General features: G+C 42.1%; 1 protein-coding gene across 1 annotated transcript in view; it reads left to right on the top strand.

Moving 5' to 3' along the window:
- Positions 1–19,922, top strand: part of LOC147043618 (unconventional myosin-XVIIIa-like) — a 42,152-nt gene that overhangs the window by 2,843 nt on the left and 19,387 nt on the right. The window contains exons 3-25 of the mRNA XM_085935550.1: positions 4,582–4,605; positions 5,136–5,876; positions 6,495–6,518; positions 6,600–6,671; positions 7,066–7,092; positions 7,335–7,391; positions 7,832–7,919; positions 8,017–8,123; positions 8,195–8,371; positions 8,455–8,665; positions 8,746–8,888; positions 8,973–9,073; positions 9,353–9,416; positions 9,754–9,896; positions 11,358–11,530; positions 12,290–12,380; positions 12,718–12,910; positions 15,451–15,537; positions 16,791–16,929; positions 17,795–17,954; positions 18,027–18,213; positions 18,365–18,590; positions 18,707–18,816. Of these exons, the coding sequence (XP_085791676.1) occupies positions 4,582–4,605; positions 5,136–5,876; positions 6,495–6,518; positions 6,600–6,671; positions 7,066–7,092; positions 7,335–7,391; positions 7,832–7,919; positions 8,017–8,123; positions 8,195–8,371; positions 8,455–8,665; positions 8,746–8,888; positions 8,973–9,073; positions 9,353–9,416; positions 9,754–9,896; positions 11,358–11,530; positions 12,290–12,380; positions 12,718–12,910; positions 15,451–15,537; positions 16,791–16,929; positions 17,795–17,954; positions 18,027–18,213; positions 18,365–18,590; positions 18,707–18,816 (3,345 nt within the window). The remainder of the gene's footprint in view (positions 1–4,581; positions 4,606–5,135; positions 5,877–6,494; positions 6,519–6,599; positions 6,672–7,065; positions 7,093–7,334; positions 7,392–7,831; positions 7,920–8,016; positions 8,124–8,194; positions 8,372–8,454; positions 8,666–8,745; positions 8,889–8,972; positions 9,074–9,352; positions 9,417–9,753; positions 9,897–11,357; positions 11,531–12,289; positions 12,381–12,717; positions 12,911–15,450; positions 15,538–16,790; positions 16,930–17,794; positions 17,955–18,026; positions 18,214–18,364; positions 18,591–18,706; positions 18,817–19,922) is intronic.

The following is a 19,922-nucleotide window of genomic DNA, read 5'->3' as shown; positions in this document are numbered from 1 at the left end:
ACTGGAAAAAAATGTGCCGAATATGATCCCTTGTCTGATAACAATCCATAGGTCGACATTCAATCAAAACATTCACTTAAACATTTTCATCAGCTCCTCATACTCGCGCTTCACTCTGTCCCATATTTAGCGGATCTGGATGATCATCAGTAGACAGGTAATTGACAAAACTACAAAAAATGCACTTGAGAGGCTGACCTAGAACCAGCTGTACTATTTATAGGTGGTTATTCTAAGATCTTGACTCTGAATCTAGAGCAGATAGAGACCACATATGCTGCATGAATATGGCTTAGTATGTCCATTAGGTGGCAGCCATTGTCCACACTCCAGCTGACGATAACTATAATACCGTGCTATGATCTTGCTGGTTCTGCTTCCAAACAATGCAAATATATTTTTAACCTTAAAAAATGATAAATACACTTGCAGTAACTAACTGTAAATAATGTTGAGCAGTCACACAAATTGGTGGATTGTTTAATTAAATGATTAATAAATATTTGTGCCAGCTTCTTTTTTACATATACAGTAAACACATATAACATCTATGATACTGTATTATATCGATCATAGATATTTCACAGTTGAACTTTATGGTGTTATTGAGTGGAACCAGTTTTATCTTAAGAAAAAAAGCAATCAGAATAATCTCTTTGAGATGCCATTTATCCCCGTTTCCAACTAGACAAGATTATTAAACCATAGATAGATTAGAAAGAGGCGGGACTTTCCTAGGATCAACATTTTCGTCCATGATCGAGGCTTAAAAAGTCATTTTCTCGTCCTTCACTCTTAACAGGATTTGAATGTGATGATTTTTTTGAACATGTCATTTGGTTTGACTTGGTCTCGCCATTTTGTGTTAGCTAAGAGCAAGATATTGTTCTTGGGCTGGATACCTTAATATAACAGAAGACAGAAATGTCTTAATCACTTATCAATACCGCACCTCAAAAGTAACACATTTAAATATCTGCTCTTAAAATTGACAAACAACACATGTACAGTCTTTGAAAATATTGGAGTTTACGGCCAGCTAATGCTGAAGAACATGAACATTTTTCATCCGACAGTTCGACTGAACTGGGTCAGAATCATTTGATATGGTTTATGAGTCTTTAATCTTTGCTTTATGCTAAGCATGTGTCAACCAGCAGCTTACATAGTTTTGTGGCCCAGTATCCGACTCCGAGGATTAGCAGACTGTACATGGTGGACCAACTCAGCCATGTGTTGGCAGAGTACTAATATGTCAACATTGGAGGGCTTATAGCGAGAATATTCAGTTTTGGCAAATATAAATAGGAGATAACCCAAAACATGTATCAAAGAGTGGCACAATGCAATTAAGATGAGTCTATTCAGTTGTTCGTTCCACATCCGGCACTAAGTGCTGTGACCATATTGTGACCTTTTCTTTCAAAGTCACATTAATATATTTGACGGGAATGCTCCAAATAGGATGAACTATTCCACATTTAGTTAAGCCCGTCCGTGTCTGCATCTTTGTTCAATTCACTGCTCCAATGGAATCATTTCCTTCTCCAAATTCCTTTCACATTTCATGGTGTGATTCATGCTTGGATTCATCTTTTTATTTTTATAGCTGATGATTTTCATTGGAATGAAGTTGAAATAAAATGTAAACGATGAACCACTTGATTATTATCATTTTAATCACGTTTGGCTTGATGAAATTGGGTTCAAATGTAAAACTACCACTCATTTATGGTATTTTGGGATATTTTTAAAAATCGTTGTTTATGACGTCCTCTTGTGGTCACAACTGCAAAGTTAAGTCAAGTTTATTTGTATAGCCCTAAATCACAAGCAGTCTCAAAGGGCTTCACGTAGACAAACAATTGACAATTATTCTCAAAGCATCCCCTGATCTCGAGCTCCCAAAAGGGCAAGGAAAAACTAAAAAAAAAAAACCCTTCCAGAGGAAAAATGAGAAACCTTGAGAAGGGACCACGGATGGAAGGATCCCCCTTTCAGGATCACCAGGCTGCAATGGATGCAAAGAGGGCACATCAAATACATAATATGGAAAACAAAAAGTGGATGTCCTGGCCAAAGAGAAGAGCTGTCGGAGGTGCCCTCGATTGTCCTGGCAGTGTCTTCGAGGAGGGTAATCCGCTGCAGTTCTCTCATCCTGAATTGGTCCACGAGAATCTAGATAGCCGCTGTCAGCTTGGGTGTCACCTAACCACCTCCCCAGCCGGGGAGGGGTGGGGGGAGTGGGGTCGGGGAGCAAAAACAAACTCCAGCTGAATCGGCCACTACAGGTTAATTCATGGAAATATGTCTTTAAACGTGTCTTAAATGTTTCTACTGAGGTAGCAGTTCTAATATCCATTGGTTGGGCATTCCAGAGCTCTGGAGCCCGAATAGAAAGTGCTCTAGACCCTGCGGACGTTTTCTTGGCCCTCGGTGTCACTGAAAGACTAGCGTTTTGCCAACGAAGGTTACGAGACTGAACGTAAGGAACAACTAGGTCGACAATATATGAAGGCGCTAGGTTAATAGAAGAACCTTGAAGTGTAAATTGGCTAATATTGGGGTCATGTGATCAAATTTTCTTGTCGGTGAGAGCAGCCTTGCAGGAGCATTTTGTTTTAACTGTAGACTTTTGATGCTGGATTTAGGAAGACCAGAGAATAATGCATTGCATTAGTCCAGGCGCAATGTGATAAACGCATGTATAATAATTTCCGCATCACCGGTCGAGAGGATTGGGCGAATCTTAGCAATACTACGAAGGTGAAAAAACCTAATTCTGCTTATATTCTTAATGTGCTTTTGAAAGGAGAGCGTTTGGTCGAATATTACCCCGAGATTAGTTACAGTATCACTCTGAGTGATAGTACGGTTATCTATAGTTATAGCGGTTTCCTTAAATAAATGTTGATAACGAGCTGGACCATTTATCAACATCTCAGTTTTATCTGGGTTAAGACGAAGGAAGTTGAGAGACGTCCATTACTTGATCTCCGCGAGGCACGCCTCAAGATTACAGTCCCGCGGATTTGTCATTGATAACGGCATATATAATTGGGTGTCATCCGTGTAACATTGAAAACTAATATTATATTTACGTATTATGTCCCCAAGCGGAATCTTATAGATATGAAATAGAATTGGTCCTAGTACCGATCCCTGTGGGACACCGCATGTAACCTTATAGAGCTCAGAGGACGTATTGCCACGGACCACTCGGTGCGTCCTGTCTGATAGATATGAATGAAACCAGCCTAATGCTGACCCTGAAATACCAACGCAACCTTTAAGAGGCTCTAATAAAATATCAAAGTCTACAGTGTCGAAGGCAGCACTAAGATCGAGTAGTAACAATACCGATGAAGTCTTTGAATCCATAGCTATGAGGAGATCATTCGTCACTTTAGCAAGTGGAATGATTAGCTCTAAAACCAGACTGAAAAGATTCAAATCGATTATTAGCGACCATGTCATCAATAAGCTGCGGAGCTACTACTTTTTCAAGAAGTGACGTGAATAGTTACGTTAATGCACAGCATGAATGAAAGTTCCAATGAATGATACAAATAAACAATTTGGGGTGCTGAAATGAAAGCGGCAAAAATATACCGATGTGGCAGGTAGAACCCGAGTGAGGGAGACCCCACCCCATCTTTGTTTGTCTGTCACCAAGGAGGAGAGTGGCAGGAGTGTATTGGCGTGATTACGCAAATTCTATTCATAGCCTTTCTATGTTCCGGCAGCTGTCCTCTCTCAGCGCTCAACTCCTCGCATTACCCTCATTGCTCCCCCCCCACCCCACTCTTTTGACGACAGCCCTCTGGGATACCCTTACTCACCAGGACTCTGCATAAAGTCTTTGTAGACTCGGTTCTTACTCGGCCCTTGCTTCAGTGACTGGAGGTTAAGGGATTGGAAGGTTAAGCGGGCCTAGAGAGAAGGTAATGGACTTGCTGGAAAGTGTGGTTTACTGGTGGTACATGGGTGCATGCGCTCTGCCTCGCCGAGGGGTCGGTCTGATGGAATCTCAGAATGGCCTCTCTTGAAACTATTAATAGGTGCTGACTGAGGAAACATTTAGCTGTTACACTATTGATATTTCTTTACAACAACAAAAAGGCCACAAAGTATTTTAGAAAATATGATATGCATAGTTGCTTTGGAGAGATTGGATTTTTTTGTTTGTGAAAAACTAAAGTATCATCATATCTTCTGTCCTCAGTGCTGCATGGTCCCACCGCCCTGTTGGTGAATGGGCCGTTGTGTGCTTGATTGTGCTCCCCATCGGCCTCCCTGTCCCCACCACGGCGCAGCTCATATCCTCCTCTGGTTTTGTGTTTGTCACCATTGCGTACATTTATTCTCCTCACCGCCAGCTTGTTTCATGACGTCTGGCCCATCACCATGGCATACAAATCACGCTTCTCATTTTGGGAACAAAAGGGAAGTTTAGCTCCTCTGTGTTGTTGTTTTTTTTTTTTTTTCAGTTTTGCATCTCGACTCATTTGTGATATTTTACTTGAGAGCTTTTAGTATGGATCTGTGGATTGATCTGTTGTGTTGATTCTTCTTGTGTAGGTTAAAGTTGAGAGCAAGCCAGATGTAAGTGCCTTTTAAATATATTCTTTGACACATTTGGAAACATTTTCTGAACCCAAACAAATGAGTACTTATACGATTCTGGGAAGTTAGCCAGCATGTTGAATTTGGCATGATGATAAATATAGTTGAAGGATGACTTTTAAAAAAAAAAAATAATAATAATAATAAAATCACAATTTAGTATATTGAACAATTCCTAAACGGGTTAAGCAATCGTCTATTTACGAGACAACTTGCTGTTGACGAGCTAATGCCATAAATATTTGTGTTGCGGCTAAATGCACTTTGATTGTCCCCTGAATCATTTAATTAAGAGATGCCCAAAGCCAGCAGTTTGCCAGGAAAAAGCAATTCACTGAAACTGCTGAATATAATGGATTTATTGCACACGCATTTCTTTTCATGAGCCTTTGCAAGACACCTTTCTACCAAGCAGAGCAGTTTAGTTTGAAGGACCACTTTATATCCATTTGATTCCTATCGGTTGTCGTCAATCCACATCATTTCTGTTTTCATCTATTTGCATCCAGCCCGATGTAGATGCAAGTCAGCCACAGGCCACTGTTACTAAACCTGGGCAAGACACAGGAAGTGCATCGTCAGCAGAAGACACCAATAGTAACCCCGCCATGGGTGGTCCAGATTCTCCAGGAGAGGGGCAAACGTCCGACGGGAAAAAGGTGATGAAGGTTGCGAGAAGAGTTAGGCGTGTCGTTCCGGCAGCGACAGACGAGCAGAATCACTTGGCCGTGTCTGAAGCTGTCAAAGCGACAGCCACACGTAAAACTAGCAAGGCATCCGAGGAGGATAAGGATGACATCTCCATGGGGCTGACTAGCCTCATGGGCAGAGGAAGAACCAAGGAACACCGGCCTCGCACCCGCAACCAAGACCGCAAAGAAGACATAAAACAGGAGCTCAAGCCGGAGGAGGATCAAGAAAAGCGAGAAGAGGAGGAGAGTCTAGCAGTAACACAGGATGCAATCAAGAACACATCACCAAATACTGTACCACCAAATTCGAGCCCCGCGGGCTTCATACCTAAACCCGACCCTTTGGCCCCACCCGCCGGCTTCATCCCGGCCCCCAAGCAGAATCTCTTGACTCCTCCAGTTGGTTTTATACCCACCAGAAAATCCAGTCCGGTTTCCCCAAAACAGAATCCTCTGGCAAGGCCCGCAGGTTTCATCCCCGTCCCAAAGACAGATCCTCTGGCACCTCCGGCAGGGTTCATCCCAAAACCTCGCCCAATAGCAATAAAGAAAGCCGAGGTACAGAATGAAAGACCCGCATGTTTGCCGCTTAACCCTTGAGTGGAGCATGCTGTATGATAACAGAGATATCACAACCCGTAATCTTTACAAGTTAAATTTCAGCGACCCAATCGCGGATCCCGTGCCAGTCATCTTAAAGTTCATGCCTGCATTCTTCTCTCCTCAAAACATATTCATTGTGTCTGACAAAAAAGCCATTTATGTAATGAAGCCTTCAAGAATTCATGTTCACTGAGTGCACAAAGCTGTTTATGATCAGTCCAGACCTCATGAGTGGGTATAATGGTGCGCTCCTTTCCCCAATCCAGTCAGTAAGTGGAAGCAATTAGGCACTGAGCTGTGACTCATTAGTGTCACTCTTTGCTAGTAGAGCATCGTATCTGTGCCAGGAGAATTGTCACTGAGGCAGAGCCTTGCGAGGATCATGTATATCAGCAGACCATCTGAACATGATGTCTGCTTCGAGATACCTTGACTGTCCTGCTAACCACATGCACGTTTCACAATAATTGTTGTAAACTTCAATGTCCATCCATTCATCCATTATTCCCATCATGTTGTGTTGAACTGCAACGGAGACTCTTTGCCCAACTTTGGCCAACTCCACCCCTCCAGGCTCATCCTACATGCGGTGATCAGGTGTGTTTGTGTGTTCTTCCCATTTTCCACATTTCATGGATGCATTCTGTTGCATGGACTCTGCTGGCCCTGCACTTGCAGGTTTCAGAGGTCACTCCCACTGAGGCGGATTACATGCGCGTGAAAAGGATCTTCACCATCACTAGCAACGATGTAAGATCTGTCTTCCACAGTTTGTCTGCAATGCGCCTGCCATTTTCCAAGTCTCTCACACTACTCTGTACGCACGAGACCAGCGAATCACCACTAGCAGAAAGCTTTTCAGTGACTGGAAATATGCATGCAAATATCTGCCCGACAAACAGTGGACCGACCGACCACATGTGCGCTGCTGGAAGAGAACTGAACTGATTCAGCCAAGCATTTCTTGTTCTTTCTGTTTTCTTGCTTTGTTGATGTTCAAAAGGAGCAGAGGCGATAGATCAACTTTGCCCCACTGGTGTGATTGCGCCGATGACATTGTTTGCTTATTTCTGCTCTCTGCTTCTCTTCGGGTCATCGGATGTCGACATCCCGGTGTTGTCGTCTTTGATGCTTGTATGGCTAGCGTGCGAGAGGACCCAAATCCTCTCAGGTACAACCTTTGTGACTGCAAGGGGTTTGTTTTGTTATTTTTGGCAGCACCCACCTGCCGTTTTTATCCCAACATGGCTGTCTCTGAGTGATGCTCAGATGACCTCCCCCCCCCCACCCCCCCACCCATCCTTTTGATGACCAACACTTCAAAATTCCTCTCAAAATTACTTTCAGAATGCCTTGTTTTTTATGATTGTGTCATGTGACTTCTAAATTGACTTCTGTTCTTATTTTCTCTAGCCAAAGCTTTCTGAAGATCCGGTGGCTATTCTCCAAGCATCACACTTGGCAGCAAAGGTTGGACACTTTGGTCTTAGTTATAGTTCAGTATTTAAATTATCCTTATGCATCTTCCTCTTCATAAAAAGACAGAACCTCTTTTAATGTATGCTAATATTGTCCTTCTGTCGATCTTATTTCTTATGTAAGATGCAAAAACTCCTTTCCGATCTGCGCCATCTTTTAATGAATGATTTCTGGGCTCTCATTGAAATATGGAAAGCTCGTTGAAAGTGGCTCTTTTAAGGAAGTCTGTGTAATGGACAGAGATTAAAAAAACAACAACAAAAAACCAACGTACTACTGACTCCTGTGCTTAATGCATTTGAACATTTCCATCAAGGTTGCTTCTCAATTCAATTATTTCTAACTAAGTGTGCAGTGGTGCAGTACAGTCCATTTCTCTGTTTGGTTTGTAGCCGTTTTCTTCAATCTTGATTTGTTGCTTTTTTAAACAGGCAGAGAATGAAACAAACATTGACTCGGAGAGAGCCTGGTACCAGACTGAAAAAGTGTGGCTTGTCCACAAGGATGGCTTTTCTTTAGGTGAGTCAAATCAAATTGTCTTTCCTTTTGCACTATTTTCACAGGCTGCATATACGTATTTCTCCTAACAAGACGCACTAATGTTTTGATCACGCAGCAACTCTCCTGAAGACAGAAGCAGGGAGTCTACCCGAGGGGAAGGTGAAAATACGCCTGGACGGTGATGGATCTTTATTAGACGTAGATGAGGATGACGCGGAGAAGGTAATCAATCCATCATTTAATCGCGCGTCAAGCAAAGACGACGCCGGGTGAAACTTGACTTTCAATGTCAGGCGAACCCACCGTTGTTTGAGCGAGTGGAGGACCTGGCCTCTCTTCAGTACTTGAATGAGTCTAGTGTGATGCATTCCCTGCGGCAACGCTATGGCGGCAACCTGGTGCACACCCATGCTGGGTCCAACATGGTGGTCATTAACCCCATTAGCGCGCCTTCCATGTATTCAGAGAAGGTGAGCTGCAGCTTGCATTGGTGGGACCTTACTTGCTTCTTCATCAGAATTTCCAAAAGTGGCCTTTTTCTTTATTCTTACAGGTGATGCAAATGTTTAAAGGCTGCAGAAGGGAAGACACTGCCCCTCATATTTACGGCATGGCTCAGTCTGCCTATCGGAAGCTTTTGACCACACGCCAGGATCAGTCTGTAATCTTACTGGGCAGGAGCGGGAGTGGCAAGACTACAAACTGTCAACACATCATTCAGTACCTGGTCACCATTGCTGGCAGCACCAACAAAACCTTCTCCAGTAGGTTGGATAGAAGCCAGGCGATCAATGAACTATGCCATGCAGTTTTTTTTAACTCGAACACTCTGATTTGTCAGCAGCGGAAAAGTGGCAGGCGGTGTACACAGTTTTAGAGGCATTTGGCAATGCGGCCACCTGCATGAATGAGAATGCCAGTCGTTTTTCTCATATCGTTTCCTTGGATTTTGACCAGTCAGGCCTGGTGACCTCTGCCTCAATTCAGGTCTTTCTTTTATTTATGTTTTTATTTTACGCGAGTGTGATTCTCCTCCACCTTTGTCTTGTTATTCATGCTGTGGCCTCGCAGACAATGCTCCTGGAAAAGATGAGGGTGACAAGAAGACCTGAGGGCGAGTCCACTTTTCACGCGTTTTACTACCTAATGGCCGGAGCTGACAGCTCCCTTAGGTATGGATCACTACCAATTGAAAGCACAGTCCAACATAATGTTTTATGTTGATATACACTCAATGGACACATCTTTAGGTACACCTGCACAACCTAATGACATCCAGTACAAGAGTTACATGCATTTTGAAAGCTGTTGGCAGCCATTTGTAACTTGAAACATGATGAAACATCTTTGCAAAGGTTTTATTGGATCTCTTATGCCGTTGTATCAAATGCTACGTATTGCATTGGTTGGAGAACAACTAACATCTTTGTCATTTTGTATCTTTTCATTAGAACTGAGCTCCATCTCAACCACTTTGCTGAAACTAATGCATTTGGAATCGTGCCTCAGATGAAGGTAGACTACTTACTGGAGAATTTTTTTTTTTTTTTTCCTCAGACTTTAGGTTTTATATGAAGGATCCATCTTGAACAATTTTTCCAATGCATTGTCTTGATTATAAATGGAACATTTAATTTTGACTTGCTCAAGGGTGCAACAGATGAACAACTTTGAAACATCATGCCATATTTGCTTATCTCGTTCTTTTATTTTGAAACTTCATAACCCAAATAAACATGCTCACAAGCTGTCAGAACGAGTGGCCCTTGAAATTAAACCACAACACCCGCTAGCTCTTAACTAAACCTAAACACAGATTCCTTTCACCCATTTGCAATGTGCTCTCCACTAGGTGGAGGAGAAGCAGCGGGCATCCCAACAGTTTTCCAAGCTGCAAGCGGCCATGAAGGTTCTGGGGATCAGCGCTGATGAGCAAAGAGCGTTGTGGCTAGTCCTAGGGGCTATCTACCACCTGGGAGCTGCTGGGGCTACTAAAGATACATATTCTCAAAACACTTTTTATGCACACACATTGAGCACCAAACCATCCCATCCATCCATCCATCAATGGATGGATGATTTTCTAGCCTGAAACATGTATTCCACTGAATCTTAATGAATGACATTAATAACCACTAGATGCTATATCATTAACCCCCGCCCCCTTCAAAAAACAAAACAAAACATTGCAGGATTCTTACAGCATATAAAAAAAACAATGTTAAATCTTGACTTTGGCCTCATCTTGTAATACAAATGGAACTTGGGAGAAGCAGTCTATTTTACCCTGACGTTTGGTCTCTATTTCTCAAGCTATATTTTATGATGAAACCCAGGGCAAGACAGATGTTTTTTCCGTATTAATAAAAGAAAAGAAATTCTCATTGGAAGCTGGAGATGTATTCAAGTTGTTTTTGTTGTGGGGTTGAATCAAAGTTTGAAGATAATGTTTATTTAATTCTCTTTTTAAGCATTGTGCTTGGTAGAAAAAAAAAACACTAGCCTCTTGTAATGTGTTTCATGGGTTATCTAATCCTTGTTCAGAAAGGACCACTGTTCCTGGAGAAACCTTTTATAGATAAGAAAATGTTTGCAATTTTCGTTTTCTGTTCCATTGTAAAAGGGGAATTTATTCAAATGGACTTCATCCCTAAAGGAAATGTATATTTTCTAGATAAACATGAAGAATGTGTCTTGTGTAGTTGATGTGCATCTGAAATTCAGCGTTGCACCACAAAGGGGCAGCAATAATCTCCAATCCGCTCAAACTAATTCAATGAGTAAAAGGCACAATAATGCATAATCATTACAGCTGTGCTTAAAAATCATATTGAACTATTCTGCCAAAAGAAATTGCCACACCTTGCCAGTTAAGCAAAATGAAAACTATTGTTGTAGAAAGCACTTCTTAAAGCAACTATGGAATATTCCAGATTTCCAGCTATGTGATGTCTGTGCAACCCTCCTGCTTATTACTGACCCCGCAGGGGATCTGTCAGCTGGATAAAATCTACTAGCACCGCCACTACTGCTCTCTCTGTGTGAATCCTCCCAGTGCCTCTCTTAAGTCTTAGAAGATAAATTCACAGTCCATTAAAAGTGATGTTTGGACAAATATCGGCACTGCTTCTCGAGTCTTGGATTTCGAGTAAAACTTGTTGTGATTGCTATATTTTCTTTTTATGTGTAAATGTGCACTGCCACCCTTAGTCAAGGTCGATCATTATGTAAACAGTTGGCCGATGGTGACATGTTTACATCGGAGATGTATGTTTTTGTATTCGTGGATGCTTTTAGCGTCGTTTATTACATGCGCCCCACAGCTGCCTCAGCCTCCATCCGACCAGGGACATTATCCGGGAGTGTCAGAGATGGAATTAGCACAAATACAAGGCCAACCATGTGCAAATGTGTGGTTGGCAGAAGAGCTAATGAAGGTTTTCATGCATGCTTCTCAGCTGGCAGGAAACAATTTGCGCGTCACGAGTGGGCCCAGAAGGCAGCCTACCTGCTGGGCTGTACCCTGGAGGAGCTCTCCTCCTCCATCTTTAAGCACCAGGCCAAGGGCACCCTGCCCAGAGCCGGCAGCATCCGCCAAACTTTGGACGAAAATGGCACAGCGGACGCAGGTACCCCCGCCATGCAGCTTCTTTGTCACTAGCACCCCCTCTCCCTCCCCTTCTCCTCCCTCTTCCCCCTTCGAAACAAGCCCACACATTTTTCCTTCACCTGAGGAAAACTGCAAGGAAATCTTATCTTTGTAATGAATACCGCAGCTTAACAATGGGTATTGACAGATAAGTAGACACTCTTGCGTGAGGACAAGCAATTTGGGCTCCTCTCTTCATTCATTGTCCTTGAAATCATAATTGTCACACATTGATTTTTTGCATACTCTGACCACCATGGCACTTGGAAGGACACTTGAATACAGGGCAGGTCAGAATTGACCTCAGTTTCACTCTTCTGTAACACATTCAGGATGACCTTCCTGTCTTGGATCCATTAGCACACTTGCAAAAAAAAAAAAAATCCCTTGGGTACCATAAAACACACAATTTTATGAGATAGTGAAGTCAATTCGAATAACTTTACAACAGTTGGCAATTGCTATTTTGCACCAACATGAACACACACTCTCAGATTTGCCTGATTCAAAAGCACCCGAGGCTTAAACGACACAGTCTCACTGAGATCATTTCAGAAACAATTTCAAATCTTGATGCCATTGGCAGTAATGTACTCAAATATAATGCTATAAAACAACCGTTTTCATGCAAATGTCCTAGCAGCTACAGTATTGTGCAAAATGTTTTACTCCTGATTATTCATTAAATCATTTTTTTTTTCCCCTGTTCTATTGTATTCATCTGACTGCTTTACACCAGGATGGAAGACTTCAGCTATGGAGTGTTTAGAGGCCATGGCCACTGGGCTGTACTCTGAACTCTTCACAATCCTCATTTGTTTAATCAACCGGTTCGTATTTCTTTTTCTAGTCTTGAAGCAGAGCTATATTGGAAAAAAAAAAAAAAAAAGATACGGTGCCTTCGACTGTACTATTATGCAATGCAAATGACTTTCATATCATGTAGTCTATTTAAATCAGTAGCCTTTTGAAGAAGGACAGAGAACCAGGATTTGGGATTTTATTCATGACTGTATTTAAAGACTAGCTAAGCTTGGATTTTAGAACTAGGATGAAGTTTAGGAAAGACTTACACGGAGTGGAAAGAGCTAAAGGTTAACGCTCGGCGGTGAATGTTATCAATAAATCATTGTCTAATGTACGTATTGTTTTCTCTTCTTACTTCAGGGCCTTGAAATGCGGCCAGCTTCACTCGTGCTCTCTCCTGATTGTGGACACACCGGGCTTTCAAAACCCCAGGCTGGTAAAGCAGGAGCGTGGCGCAACGTTTGATGACCTCTGCCATAACTACACTCAAGAGCGCCTGCAGATGCTTTTCTACCAGCGCACCTTTGTGCAGGAGCTGGAAAGATACAAGGAGGTGGGAGCATGTGAAGTCTATACTACACTCCACCTTCATCTTCCACACTTTTCCTCTTTGTCTGCTCGTTCCCTCACGTCAGCCCCGGTGTGGCATGCTTTCACACTTCACGTTCTCTATCTGTCCTACCTGTCACTAGATGTGACATGCCAAAGTGGTTCGTGCCTTATACTTTCTCATTAGCGATGCTAGGCTTCACCTCTTCTGCTGAGATCAAAGTATAGACACTCAACACAAGCCTTGGGGAGACACGCCCACCTGCAGCACTGTATATGTGAATGAGAGAACTATTCTTTTTTTTTTTGCTGGGCCTCTTTGCATTATTTAAAGTGCTTTTCCATTGTTTCATGCACATCTAAGATAGTTGCACCAGAGCACGATACCGAAAGAACTCACCACTTTGACTTTACCCGTAAGAGAAGATATTGACCAAAAAGACGAGAATGATGAACAGTCCAAAATGAAAGACTAAATCAAATTTTCGCTGTCAAAACTGAGTCGCGTCTATTGCGGGTTATGCTTGTAAGCAGCAACAACAACAACCAAGTCGCCACTGCACCACGGTCAACAAAACCATTGTCAACATGCTTTGAAAAGGAAAATTGGGTGATACTGTGTGGAGACAGAGATGACAATTGTCGCTGAAGAAAAATGTTATATTCCGCTGAAGGATTTTGAAAAATAGTCTCGGAAATTGCCAAGCAATGTCCTTACGGTCAAGTCAAGCAAAGCCTGAGTCTTTCAGTGTTTTTTCCTCATACGCAGTGTAACAACAATTTTTTTTTTTTTCATTTTGTGGACACAGCTGTGATGAATATATGCAATATTACAGTGGAATAAAAGCTTATTTTAGATGCCTGCTACTGCAGAGAAGGGTTATTGAAAACATCCATCAAGACCATCTCTCCCTGACCTTTCATGTTGATGAGAATTCAGCTTTGGCCTTTGACTTTGCGATCTTCCAATACTGTGACAATCAATTTATCTTCCCTCTGCATGAACACTGTAATATTTAATTTCAAAATAGTCTTGATGACACCGAAGAGTATTTACAGTCCCCCCCCCCCCCCCCCACACACACACACTCATGTATGAAAGGTTTTGACTATTTGAACACTTTTCCATCCTCATCTCCTGCCTGGCTTACAAATAGGTGGAGCAAAATCAAATACTGTTTTTTGGTGTTGCATAATTCTCCTTTGTCAGTCAGTATTTCAGACTATAAGGAGCCGTGAAACTGCCGCAGAGAACTGGGTCAGACTTTCTTTTAAACGGCCCTCTGTATCAATAATTGCAGTGACAGGCAGGTTTAAAAGTGATGCGAGCACACAATGGACTTTTTGCTTGAAGAATTAAAAGCCGTGACTCAGCTGGCTGGATTGTCTTTGTATTTCCCCTGCATCTTGCATCTCCACAGTAGAGAAGAAAATCATTTAGGCTACATCACACACACACACACACACACACACGGTCGAGTTGAACACTGGCATCTGTCATCCGCGCAGCGCACTATTAGCCCCGCAAACATTTCCCCCCACATTTCCAGTACAGCCTGTGAGCTGCTTGTGTGGCTCTTTTTTGTTGTCGCTCTCGACGAGGTAATTTATCATGACTCGACTCCACATGATCCTTGAAATGTTAGCATCTGTGATGGAAATTACTCTCTTAGCAGTTGATGTTTTAGAAAATGCTAAACTAGCTACTATGACTACTACTGCTACTATGACTACTACTTGCTATTTGGAATCATTCCATTTGGATCAAATATGGTGGGGTTGGGATCTTGAATCAATTTGATGTCTGGGACTGACATCATTTGAAAGCCAGACCTCTTTGTTTTTGAATTTTTGACATCCATTCAGATAATAATAATAATAGCAATCATTAATGCACTACTGCAGAATTGGATGAGTTATTTTTTTCTTCTTTGCTACAGTGTGTTCTGTTGAATGCTTGCGAATGTGAAAAATTCATCATCGATTTTTCTGGGAAACTGAGGCTATAACAATAACAGTAACAATCTTCATCCGCTCTAACTGTGGTACCAGAGAATGCAATTAAATTAAGCAATAATTGATACCAGCAGAGAACATTCCATTCCGTATGCGTTTACCTCTTTATATCTTAATTACATTTTGATTATCATCAGGCTTCTCTAAAAATTGAATGAAAGGCCCAGACAATTTGGTTTTAATTGATTGAACAACAAGAAGTCCTTATAATTAATGCCTACTAACAGTACATGTCTGCTCTGGTGAGCTCTTGTCCAATGTTCTGCTGTGAGGAAATGTGGCATCGTAAAAGTTACCAGAAACATAAATATAATGGCCATTTGGATGTTCATTTATTTATTTATTTATTTATTTATGGTTTTATTTATTTATTTATTTATTGTTGTATTGTTGTATTGTTTTATTATTTTATTATTATTATTTGTTTTATTCCAAATCAATTCTGGTGTTTTGTATACAAGGCAAAATCTGCCTGGCATTGACTTTGCACTGAACTATTTCCTCTCCATTTTGCGTCTCTTCCATCAGGAGAACATTGAGATTGCCCTCGACGACACGGAACCTAACACATCTTTTTCTGTAGCCGTGGTGGACCAAGCGTCAAGCCAAGCACTTGTAAGTTTATTTCTTCAACCTTCTCACCTCTTAAAATCACCAATCAGACTTTTGGTAATCTTTCAAGGTCTGTCATCTTTTGGTATTCCATTGACGCTGCTTTAATTCAGACCTAAATATCATCTCTGGACGTCAGAAGTTTTCTTTATGTAGCCTTCAACTACTGAATGAGTTGTTTGGCAGAAGGTTTAAAGAAAAGGAAGGTAGGAGCGGGAGAGAGAAAAAAAAAAAAAAAAAAAAAGGTTAGAACGTTGACTTCAAAAGACGAAGAATCAATGTTTGGCCTTTGCGGCGTGCGATCTGCACCATGGAAACAGAAATTGTGAGAATTTAGAGAATCGTAGATCATGTTGCTATTCTTCCAATGTGTTTTGATTTGAGTGCTTTACTCTTTAATTCATCCTCACTGTAATGGGATTGTGATCAGAGGCAGGAAAAACATTCCTCTCCATTCCTATTTCGAGTCACCTGGCGCTTTGTTGATCAAACGTCGAGTCCCCCTCTCCAGTTCAACCTATTTTATCAGCGTTCAATGAAAGCTCCATCGTTGTCACCTGTCTCCTCCAGACTGATACTTTGTGTTGCAGTCAGTGTAGCGTGCAACGCTGATAAGGATGTCACTTTCTGATAGGCGCTGAAACCGATTTTGGTTTGGTGGGTTTGGTTTCTTCCAGGAAGCGTTTCAAGGCTGCAGTCACTTTACTGCAGCGTGGAGATCATTATCTCTGCAGCTCATTTTAATCCGTATAACAAAAGTGACTAAAGCAGCCGTTTTGTTTTCTTCTGCGCCTGTTGCTTTGTTTATCTCTCTGACTGTCAGCAACAAATGCAAAACCAAAAACCCTGCCGGTCCAATTTAGAGGAAATCTTGTGGAAATATGCATCGTGATACAAGGCCAGCCTATTTTATTGTGCTGCAGTGTTGGACAAAAAGGGACATGTATTTATTTATCACTGCAACATTAACATTTAGTGAATATTTTGACAGCGCCGAGGAGCTAAAGCACATTCGGTTTCTAGGTTCGGTTACACAAGAATAACTATGGTGGGAATGTGCAAATATGACAATTTGATATCATAATATGCAGGAGAATGTATGATTTATTAGGACGTCTGCCTTTTTGCCATTTTGTAGTCATCATTTGGGAATGTGAGCCTTTGAATTGTTTGATCCTTCTCAAATGAGTCCAGAAAAATGAAGCATCGCAGTTGGGAATTTGTTGGTTTGTGTGCGGCGCCGTCCAATTGAACAGGTGCGCAGCGGCCGAACAGATGAGGCCCGCGGGCTCTTGTGGCTGATGGAGGAGGAGGCTCCGCAGCCCGGGGCATCGGAGGAAAACCTGCTGGCTCGCCTTTTTAGCTACTACGGCCCTGCTGAAGGCGAGATCAAAGGTGAGTGGAGCACCCGTCAAAATGACAGCTGGATACAAATGCCTGCACATCAAACTCATTATCGCCCTGGGATGCAGCTCGGGACCTGACAGCCATTTCAGAGAACGACGAAGAACAAAGAAACATTTGTGTAAACTGAACGCATTTCATACATATTCAGTTAAATAGGTCCTCGTAAAGGCAGATGATTTGTTTTTGGATGCAGATCCGAGATTACATTTCATTTTGTTCTTGTGCGGTTTGTCAAGGATGTTCTGCTTCTCGCCTTGCTCTGTTATAAAATTTTATCGACAGCATGATCCCAGCATTAATAGAGCCAACAAAATTCCATCAAACAGATTGACCGGGCACAAAAGTCCTTGCTGCGTTATTGTTGTTCAACCATAGTTGCCATGGTTACAGCCCTTGCAGAGTGCTCTCCCAGGAGCACTCAAAGCAACTGAAGGCGTGAAGTGTGATTTTACCCGTCAAACAAAACCTCTGAAATCATCTAATTTATGCCCTTTTTAAGAAGACGCATGGCAACATTTTGTCGTTTTTTTTGACATGCAACCTCAGTTGCTATTATTTGTTAGACCGCTTGAGGGATTTTATGTTCACAGTGCCCACACGTAATGAGATTTATTCAAGATTTGTTTTATTTATTGATGGTTTTTTGATTAATTGCTGCATCAGTATTTGTATATTTCGTAACTTTATTCAAAGCTGGTGAATTAGCTTTTTTCCTGCCTTGGCAAAACCTGCAGACAAGCTAGAGACACATTTTCCTCAAGTCCCACGGGAGGCTGTTTATTTTTATCACCTATCCTTATGTGCAGTACAATAGAACAATGGAATCTTACACTGCTTCTTACATCAATATCAGGTCACACTTTCCTTCTGAAGAGTGAAAAAGATAATCACTTCCTGCTGGGCCATAGTCACGGGACCGACTGGGTAGAATATGATGCCCGGGGGTGGCTAAACTACGCCAAGCAAAATCCTGCCTCAATCAACGCTACGAGCCTCCTACAGGATTCCCAGAAGTAAGTGTCAGCCATCTTTTGTCATGTATTTGAATCCTAAAACATCGGGCTGACGCAATGGTCGTCTCGCAGGAAGATCATCAGCTCTTTGTTCATGAGCCGAGCAGGCGGCGCCACGGTTCTGTCAGGTTCTATCGCGGGTCTCGAGGGTGTTTCCCAGCTATCTTTGCGACGGGTTTCGAGCATCAGGAAGACCTCAGCTTCGGGAGTGGCTGCTATCAAGAGAAAGTCTGTGTGCATACAAATAAAGCTTCAAGTGGTGAGCATGTGTTGCTTTTTGGCACTTTATACAACAATCAGCACATCAACTTCACAATGCGAGAGCGTGGTCGGCCCACTGATTATCATCATCATATACGTTTGAGAATGGAATGTTGCCGAGTAAAGTCCCCAACTGTGCTTTGTCCCAGGATGCTCTGCTGGACATGGTGCGGAGGTCCAGAATTCATTTTGTGCATTGCATATTGCCCAAGGCGGATGCTCTTAAGGCTCTGAGTGGAGCCTTCTTCAAAGGGGTTGAAAGTGAGGCCCAAGGGGAGGGTGCAGATTCGGCTTTAATGCAGCTGGATGTACCCTTGCTCCGTGCTCAGCTGCGCGGATCCAAGCTCCTTGATGCTCTCCGCATCCATAGACAAGGTGAGACGTTTTTTTTTTTTTTTACGTCCCTCTCTTTCCCCCTACAAATATATTCCCAAGTATTTTTGTCATCGGTCATCTTTCCAACAAACGTTATTGTGGATTGACCTTCACAGGTTACCCCGACCACATGGTGTTCTCAGAGTTCCGCCGACGTTTTGATGTGCTGGCACCGCACCTCACCAAGAAACACGGGCGGAATTACATCGTGAAGGACGAGCAGAGAGTGAGTCAATCAGCGAGAGAGCGCTGCCACTGGCCAAACAGTTAAGATTAATGTTGTGAGAGGGGAGCTTCATTACATCTGCCCCCGATTTGTCAGCAGCCGTCTGACGGAGAAGTAAGCCTTCATCCATCAAGAGCTGTTGTCATGATCTAATCAACTTGACCACATTTGTATTGCGCCTGCTAAAGAGGCAGGTCGGAAAAGGGGCTGAGAAAGACCCTCACTGAATTCACACTAGGGTCTGTGTGTTGATGTTAACAGCCAAAAATGTATACTGAAAGGAAAAGAAACTGGTAATGTTCACCACCTCACCCCAACCTGATGTTTTTCTTCTTCCTGTTATTCAACCTCAAGTTTAAAAGCTTTATCGTAGACATGTCGCTTCGTGGATTCGAATCCAAAATAGAAATCCATGGCTGCCAGAAGAAATTTCTTTACTCCTTATGAGAGTCCTATTTCTCATCAAAGATGAGATCATGAGCAAAACAAGCGATGACGCAGCAATGATGTCACAGCATTGGGTAAACAGCCAATTCGATTTCTGATGTCATTCCTCTACTGCTCACATTATCTAAGCATTTATTATTATTATTTTTTTTTAGTTAATATGAACATTTTGAAAAACATTGCTCCACAATATTTTCTGCAAAAAACCAAAAATTGGAGGAGTGGAGTTTTTTACCACAATAGAATAGATCAATCATGCAATATAAGTCAATTATATGGAGACTACCTAGCAACAGTGGTGTTGAACATTCAACTACAAATTTCTAAGAAAATTTCAATTTGCAGAATGGAATTAAACCCTTTAAATGAAACACGGTAAGTTGATATATTTCTATTTTTTTCCAAAATGCTCCGGTACAAGACTATTCGGTGAAAGTGCAACAAGGAGACAAAACACACCCAAGTTTGTTTTCCGGAGAATAATGAGGAAGGAGGTGAAAGAATAGGGTTAAGCGAGAAGAAAGCACTTCTCTCCCTCCTGTGCCAATGTTCTCGTGCTGAGTTTCTGTGGAAACTTCCAAACAAAAGCGCTTTCGGTTCTTTTGGCAACGCTCTCGTATAATCAAGTTGCCGTCTTTCTTGCTCACGCTAATATACAC

Source organism: Syngnathus leptorhynchus, chromosome 17 (genome assembly GCF_054491065.1).
Source record: "Syngnathus leptorhynchus isolate UIUO chromosome 17, UIUO_Slep, whole genome shotgun sequence".
In the NCBI taxonomy this organism is placed as follows: domain Eukaryota; kingdom Metazoa; phylum Chordata; class Actinopteri; order Syngnathiformes; family Syngnathidae; genus Syngnathus; species Syngnathus leptorhynchus.
Note: the sequence above shows the minus strand (reverse complement) of the source record. Positions and strands in the feature narration are given on the sequence as shown.